Source organism: Achroia grisella, unplaced genomic scaffold (assembly GCF_030625045.1).
Source record: "Achroia grisella isolate CSIRO2021 unplaced genomic scaffold, CSIRO_AGI_Agris_v1 utg1063, whole genome shotgun sequence".
In the NCBI taxonomy this organism is placed as follows: domain Eukaryota; kingdom Metazoa; phylum Arthropoda; class Insecta; order Lepidoptera; family Pyralidae; genus Achroia; species Achroia grisella.
The window spans coordinates 1,422,435-1,431,774 of record NW_026712567.1 but is presented as its reverse complement, the minus strand read 5'-3'; the positions used below and the strand labels follow the sequence as shown (position 1 = coordinate 1,431,774).

General features: G+C 28.4%; 1 protein-coding gene across 1 annotated transcript; it reads right to left on the bottom strand.

Moving 5' to 3' along the window:
* Window positions 1–4,322: 4,322 nt before the first annotated feature.
* LOC131841151 (uncharacterized) lies at window positions 4,323–8,869 on the bottom strand. Its single transcript, XM_059189412.1, has 5 exons — window positions 8,780–8,869; window positions 7,812–7,898; window positions 7,123–7,317; window positions 6,390–6,537; window positions 4,323–4,384 (listed from the first exon to the last, which is right to left on the bottom strand). Exons 1-5 carry the CDS (start codon window positions 8,780–8,782, stop codon window positions 4,323–4,325), a joined length of 495 nt encoding a protein of 164 aa, XP_059045395.1. The 5' UTR covers window positions 8,783–8,869.
* Window positions 8,870–9,340: the final 471 nt, after the last annotated feature.

The following is a 9,340-nucleotide window of genomic DNA, read 5'->3' as shown; positions in this document are numbered from 1 at the left end:
TTAATTATTTCTTTTTAATGTATATATCAATGCGTTTAACAAAGCGTCGTACAACAGTCACAGACATCAAAAGTTCTATAAAATTAAATTCAATTCACATTATAAATAATTGTTACAACATTTAAAGCATTTATAATTGATCATTAGTTTGTGCAGACATTTAGAATAATTTATAAAGACCCATTCACGTCGATAAACTTAATATTATTATCATACAAGTTATAAAGTTAATATTAATATAAAATAAATATATGAAAATTATTTATCATTATTTTTATGAACAGTATATATGTACAATATCACAAAAGTTTTGTTAAATTATTATAATTAACTGAACTATTTTTGTAATAGTATCAGTTCACACACAACAAAAAATATTTTTTTTATGTTACCTAAAGTCGAACATGATATAATTTTAATGATACTCGATATGAATAAGTCTTTATTTAAATACATACATATAAAACTCCTAACATATAACTAGGATAAGTAGAATAATAAGTATACATGAGTACATTCATTATAAAGGATAGGTAAATAGTTATATAAATATCGAGGCTTTAGAATAAAATATAAGAAAACCCTTTAAAAGTTTTATACAACAGATATTGTTCGTTCGATATGTTCCGAGATAAGAATAATATTTTTAAGGATCCTCCCATATTTTCGTTTGTTGAGAAGCAAACGGACAGATATTGGAAATTATCATTCAAATTGACCCTCTTTTAATATTAAACTGGTTTGAAAATGTTTTATACCCATAATTATTTTATGTACTTAAAATGGCAAACTAACTGACGGCCTTTCTAAGTAAGTAAGTGGTAACAGTAGCTACCACTTACGATGAATACATGAACAACACTATCATGTGACTCACTCATGCATAACCATTACGCAATACTAAGATATAATTTCTCCATATCTTATAATTTCTCTGCCATAGTTCACCCTCCCACTGAAACGAAGGAGGCTTGCTTGGCGGCTGAAACAGGTGAGATTAAGGTACCCCGCAGATAATTTGGCACAAAGTCTTCAAACATAGACTTTCTCTTTATTTTGTTAAATTGCATTGCTACTTATTAGCGTTTTATTTATGTTCAAACAGTCAAACTTTTAAATGGTACCTTCTCATGTAGTTTACTCGTTTGTGTTGAGTGATTTATAATTAGATTGAGTACAGATGTGTTATTAATTAGTAGTTCATTGACATGCGTTGTTGATATATTCATGTTACCTAATGTTAGAGAGTACATACCTACTCGTCAACATTTAATACTTCTAAGCCATTAGTGATCAGTTTAATAAGTGCAAAATTGATCTTTTTGAATTAAATAAGTTAATATAATAAATTAATTAAATTAAGTGACAACATAGAAATCCCTTACGTAAAATTAAAGCATTCGTATTATTGTCAGTTCAATTGACTTACTCTTTATGATTATTTTCAATGCCTAACGCAAAATATTACGCACGCATATTATGACGCATCACATACAAATAGTTGTAACTAAAAGAAATGACTGTACTTACAAATACAATCTAAACAATATCTAGCTATTTGCTTCTCTTTGATAGTACAGTACATTGGACACAATTAGTCTATTAACTAATTAAAGCGAAGGACGTATTATTGTCGATCTTTTAATTTGGTACCTACAAACTTTATACGTCTATATTTTTCTTTACAAATTAAACTGTGTGGCCGATCGCTTAACCCTTACACTTGAAGTGTTATCAGTCTCATTATACGAATTTAGACAATAAAAACAAATTACATTGAATACAAGAAATTATAGCAAAATGCCAGTGATTTAAACCTATAGGAACAGGATGGAAGCGCCACCTTGTGACCTGACCTGCGTGACGCTAACCGGCAATCTTTATATTCTGAACATTTTATTCTCAAGAGACGACTACTTATTGTATCTCATAAGATCTCTTCATCTACTACTAAGACTGCTAACTCTATCATAGAAGAGTAATTTTTTCCTTTTTTTATTGTTACCCTTTTTTTTCAAACTACATTAATAAAATAAAATAATATGACAAAACAATTAATTGGTTAAAATTAATTTGTGGGATGAATTAGTATTTCCATCGTCCGTTGCTATGTTAAAAAAAATAAAAAGAGTAGTAAGTAGAGTAGATAGTACATAGAAAATAAATGTCGAGCTGGATTTAAAGTATTACAACTGTAAAGCAAGCATTCACGATTGCATTGCAATATTAACTTATTCCTCTTTATAAATAATATCACCATCTCTAGGTATCCAACATATTCTGTATCATATTTTTCTTATGATATATATTATAACGATCGGCCACCAGTTCAATATATTAAATACTCACTATAAAACATCGAATACATTTACAACAAGAATAAAGAGCGCCGCAATCAACGCTCGTTGGTATTCAATAGAGGATACAAGTTAATAACAATATATTATTATATATAAACATCGCTCAGTTTCACACATAGCGTATATAAATATTTTATAGAAGTAGGTAGATCCATATAAAGTGGTAGAAGTAAATTTCTCTGAATATTTTTATACATCTAGCAAATAGATGCTTACGTATGTTTTAACATTTCTTATTTATTGAAATAGAAGCAGATTATCCAAAATAAGTAGTATAAATATGTTTAGCCGTTTCTGAAAGATTTTGCCAACTATGCCTCAGCCTTTTGATATGTCAATAGAATAGAACAAGTATTTCAAAATGTTACCTATCATCTCAATTATGACAAGAAACCAAATATTTGGCTGGATTTGAAAGTGGTAAATGCTCTATTAACACCGATGATTTATACTTAATACATATATATTTTTAGCATTGTATAAATAAATTTAAAGCAGATATTGTATGATTGACTTTTCGAATGATACAAATAATAATAATATACATCCCAATATGAAGAAGTAGAAGCATATTTTGCTCCACAAAAAGGCAACGACCAATCTTGATAACGGGAGTAAACCATCAAAATCTTTTCAGTTTTCACAAAAATACAAACAAAACCTGTCCATTTAAAAACCCTGGAAAACCCAATTATTTTTTTGTCTGTATTACGCGATATATCGATTCAAACTTTTTAATTTTAAAATCCTTATCCCCTTTTTACTCTTCAATCTTAACTGTAAACCACTGTATTTTGAATAACAAAATATACTTGTGGAATGAGTATTATAAATATATCATTCAATCACTATTGATTATTATATTTATTAGATCACTAAAGTGTCTAAGGCGTAAACTTTCTGTATTATTAGGCATAAACACCAGCTTTAAACTTATATACATACGGTACTAACATATACTATACATAACATGATATCCACATAGGCCAACTAGCAGATATAACAAAAAAATACATTACTATTTAATAAATTATTCAATATTGATCATTAATGAAACGACAGCAAAAAGGAAACAATGATGTTTACCTAAATCTAGTTAATGGAAGACAAGATCCTAATTTAACGTTATTAAAATAATGTAATAATTAAGAATATTTGCTTCATTCATATTAAATTAACAAGACTGATTTATAATGTGTTATTATAAGTCTTTATCGTTTTATAAGCCTTTAATATAACAAAAACGATCACAATTTTATTCTTTCATATCTTCTAGTATGAAAGAATTTATTTGAATGGTACTTAATGTTAGATATTATATATTATGTAGTTCCATCAAAACTTCAGTATATAATGCCTACTCTCAATTTTCTAAACGTTCCTAGTAATTCATAACTTAACGGAACATACATATTATGTAAATATACACTCTTAACAGAAATAATACTCTGACAGAGCTTACCTTCTATATTTGCATAAAATATTCATATATTATTTCATGTAAATAAAATATATATACAACAATAAGTGTGATAAATATTATTTAATTTGTCATTTTAAATAAGGATCGAGTATATTTCTCATTTTTATTGTCATTCAACAGCTCGGATAATGTAAAATCAGAGCTGTAGTGGAATTTATTTCATATATTAAAAAATATAAATTATTTTCTTATATCCGGGTTCATTTTTACAACGAATTTCATGTGTTAAAACAAACTCTTGAATTCACAACCAGAGTTCAAGTATTTTTAAGCTATATTTATATATTTACTATAATTAATAAATGAATAGCAATCATTCTATAAATAGACCTGAAACAATAGTCTTGGTCTCGAATCAAAAACTTTAAGTAAATCTTACCTCAAAATAGATATGCATAAGAATAACATATTAGGTCGTAGTCATCCTGGTCCAAATTAATATCTAATCGGTGATTGTATTCACTTAACACCATATCGTCTCATAAAACAAGCTCATGATCATTAACAATTGGTCCTTCAGACCTAGCAGACACAATAATACCTAAACAGCACAATACATACAGACACTTACATTATGATTTTCTCATAAGCATTTCTCCTCAATAGAATGTCATCATGATACACATGTTTATATGTGTGATGAAGAAATTTGGAATTTTATGCCCTTAGATGTTGATAATATACAATTAAGTTCGTTTGCTTATATTTTTACTTTAAGATGATGATACAATTGGTTTCCAGCTTTACCGCTTACTGAAAAAGTGTCTGTAAATATAGCATAAACAAGGTCTTTCTTTTCTACTGTCAGGTAACCTACATCGATTCTTATATACTTACATGCCAGAAAAATCCTTCTATTACCATTTCTTTATATTTTTTCTATACAAAACAACTTTTATTATAAAATTCCACTGTAATATAAATAATATAAATTTCCGAATTGAATTCGCTTATAACACTCTCTAACATAATTATACATCAACAATCCCTATCGGGTTATAATGCTAAATATATGACAAAACAACGATTACTATAATATGTAAAATTAATAAGTACCCGAATATGAAGAAAGCCAGTACAAATAGATCGCAACCATGGACGACTTTCTTTAAAACAGTTTGTATTACATATAAATATAAACCATATATAATTATCATAATTACCATTGACACTAAACTAAAAAAATGTATATTTGCAATAAATTAATGAATCCTTTAATTCATAGCTTGACAATTATAATTCTCGTTGCTTTATATGAAGATTGTCGATGCTAAGTATTCAATACAAACGTGGCTTTTGCAATACGAAAGACTGGTCATGAACAATACCTTCTCCTACTTCGTCATTTTCCAATGAAGCTTTCTCTTCTGCCATCCTCCACCATTATTATTTAGAACACTTAAATCCCACTATCACATTTGTATATTTCTTTTTTCTACTGTCATACTTCTTTTAGGTACTTGTTCCATTATTCAATGCGTATGAAATAGTTACGTTGCACTTTTATTATTATTGTTACGTATTTATATATACTTCTATTTTAACATTTTTATTCTCTACCTTTTCTGGCGCCATCTACAACGTTTTGTTTTATCTTGTTGCCTGAAGTTTGTTTACTTTTTCTTCTTATAAAGTGGAATTGTTTTCTTTGAGTTACACTTCTGGCGCAACAAAGACTTAAAAAATTAAATAAATAAAAAATACATTTCATGACTTGTCACCCTAGTCTAAAATCAACTCTGTATGTTATTTCCAGATCATATGTCCAAGTTGTAGTTGACTTTGTTGAAAAATATATAAATATATAGGTATACAAACCGGATCTGCTTTATAGAACTCCGTCTTCATTGATTGAAATCAAATAGCTCCGAATTACGACGATATAATAAAAGTTTTCCGCTGAAAATATAAGGAGGAATTAAACTAAAACAATAAACATTACCGGACAAGATCTAATCAAAATGGCAAAATATTCTTAAATAAATCCTCAAAACAGAACGTATTTCATAGTTATTTTAATAAAAAAATTGCCAACTAAATAATTTTTTGATCTAATACACATTTAAAATAAAAATTGAAGAATACTTGGATAAAATACAAATTTATCGATATTCGCGATAGAGCAAGTAACGATGCTTTTACTTATTTAAATAAGATAAATTTAAATAAGATGCTTACAAAAAGCATTCGAATAACATTTTTATAAAATATTCAAGCTGTCATAAAAATGAAATCGTTTGGCTGCTCGATAGTTTAGATTATTATAGTAATATATTAGTCATTTATATTAACTATCGAGCATGTATGTATTTAGCTATGCAATTTTGTTTTACCATTTTTCAGTTACTTCAAACAAAAATTAGAATATGAAGAAGGTCGCATATAGTCAGGTAAGGACATAATACTTCATTATTTAAATTATTAAGAAACACGAAAGTTTAAAATTAACTATAATACTTCATCTTTATAGATACAGAAGTATAAAACAGTTATTATTCTTTGTTATCACTTCATTAATTATTATCTAAATTATACTTATAGGTAACATATATTATATAACTTACCCAAGAAAAGTATCTGAGCAATTACATGTCCAGCGTCCATATGGAACAGACTTTTAAGGAATCCTATGATGAACAGTACCAGAAACACGATCCAAAAGATGCAATATTTTTTCATAAGACCACATTTTTCCTGTAATTGAATTATTGAAAACAATTTTAAATAACTGACATTAATAGGTCTCCTTTTTCATAATAATAACTTAAAATTAATAGGAACTTTTGTAGGGTTATAACACTGGTTATAGAATGTCTAGTAAAATATCTGTAATAGGTTTTATTAGTCCTAAACAGTCTGGAGCAGGGTGACTTTTATCTTTATTTAATACTAACTCTGCAAGCGTAAATTCGATTACAATGTCGGTATATCTGTTACATCTACTTCAGCAGTCAAAGAACTTGCTTTGTTTCATTAGGATGGAGTACTTAGCAGTAAAATTCCTTTCAATATTTAGTCCTCATAAGATGTCCATATTTTTATTGGATAATAATGGAAGCAATCCATGGCATCCGCCTGTGCTAACAGTTAGCGCTGGCGTCGCACCAGTTGAAGGTAAAAAAGGTCAGGTCAGTTAGCCCAACGTGACAAATTCATCAGAAATTTACAATTCATTATCAGTCATCAGTCCATAATATTAGCAATCCCCTTTTCCCCCTGCAGATTACCGTTGGATAGATCATTAGCTTGCAATATAAATAACATTAAAAACCTACACACCTTGTAAACGGCGTAGACAAAAACAAGGTCAAGCACGAACTTTATGAAGAGAAGTATTACAAGCAAAACCACAATGGTGTACACAACGGAAGACATGGTGGTGTCGCCATCGTCCCGTTTCAACTGCGCCTCCGTAGCTCCTTTTATATCGACAGCGAAGGTGATCAGAATTATGGCCAACGTAAACGTTAGAACCTGAAATAAATACATCATACTGTCAGTGTTATATGCTCCTACTTCTATATCTATATTATAAAGAGATAAAGTCTGTAAGTCTTTAGATGTTTTGGATGTTCGAGGTAAAATCCCGTTAAACTTATCCGATTTTAATAAATCTTGATTCTTTTAGCATAGGCCATTTATCCAGAAAGACTGTAAGATTATATGGCATGCTACGACTAACAAGAACGTAGATGAAATGAAAATTGTTGCTATAACGGGGACAATGTAATGCAAACGAATTTAAACTGATATAAATGTTGAGAGAATTTATATCGGTTTAAGTTGAGCGAATTGTTTCGTTTGAAGAGCAAGCATCATCATGTATATCATAATGATATTACAGAGTATGGTATGTCACATTTTGTGTTTTCCGTGATGATGTTCAAGTCCTTAATGGTTGCCATGTTTCGTCAAGAGAACTGTTAACTTGTTTATAATTCTCTTAGATAGATTAATATAAGCCTTACGGAATTTATGATGCCCATCGTAATGCATCCAGTCTTCAGGTCGAATATAAAGCAGAACTTGTCGAGAACTGGCAACTCCATCCTTGCCTGTAAAGAGGAACAAGTGGTCACTGTTACATTAATTTGGTATATTTAAATTTGGGATCAATATCACAAATTTATTTACGCAATTTAAAACATTAAGTAAATATGTGAATAATTTTAGTATAACTAGAAGTAGCTTTTTAAAACTGTTTAGTTTTAAAGCAAGCTGTTCCAAACTATTATTTAAATATAAGATAACAACTATACTTATATATAAATTAAGGTGAAGTTGAAAGAAAAAAGATTTTGGAAGTAAGTAGATTTTATCGACTTTGGGGCTTTGGCCTTAAATTAAATATAGGTACAAATACTATTATTAACTAGGTAATAATCTATCATTGCCTAGAATTAAAAAAAATGGTGGACAAAAGAAACCATCTCTGTACTATATCCACATAAAAAATTGTAATAAATCAATCAAAATTTCAAAACATATCACGAAAATAAAAAAAAAAAATTCCTAATATATAATACATAATACCGTGTAGTATCTACATATTAATATTGATTTATTATAGGTATATCCGATTTTCCAACATAATTTTCCTGTTAGCCATTTTGTGTAATATTCCTCAAACACCAAGAAAATTTACAAATATTTTATAATGAATAAATCAATGCTTTATAATTATATTTATTAAAATTGTAAAGCGTTTTTTATTTATTATAAATCACTTATAAATTTTAGTTATAGTTACTTAATACTTATATCAAATAATGGAGGTCTAAAAATAATAGAAATAAGAATGAATAAAACTCACATATATTTACTATAATCATCAATAAATTAACAAATGTTAAAACTCTTTCATGTTCCTATTTCATTGCACATATTTAAAACACACGCCCAATCAAAATAAAAAGCTACATAAAAAAATACTTACCATATTACGTTAACAACTCAGTACACAACACTTGCCTCCGCTTTCCACCTGTGACTACGTACTGCTCTTGGAAATCATTTTAGTAGGACTTAGTAGTATAACAATGGTAGAAGAGACAACTTCAGTTTGCAAGAGCAACTTTGATTGAAGTCATAAGAGTGTTAAGGCGGCGATCGCATCTACATAGTCAGGCGTTCTATTACAAATTTTGTGTAATGTAACTTATAGTTAGGAACATGTTGTTTTACATATTTATATATTACTCAAAGTAATCACTAAACATCGAGTATAGTGGTTTACTACTTTCTGATAAATGTTAATAAAATACCAGATAGCGTTAATGCAATTTCTTATTAGCGGTTACCACTTGACGTCAGGGTCCGAGATGATGTGTCTGCTTATTTGTCATTTCAAAGACTTAAATGTAATTACTGTATAAAGACAAGACAAGACAACACCTATCACTGTTTAAAGTTAATGCCATAAGTGATCTCTTTTCGCACCAGAATAGCGGGCAGCAAATTTTTATTCTATATAAACAATATTTAATATTTATTGTTT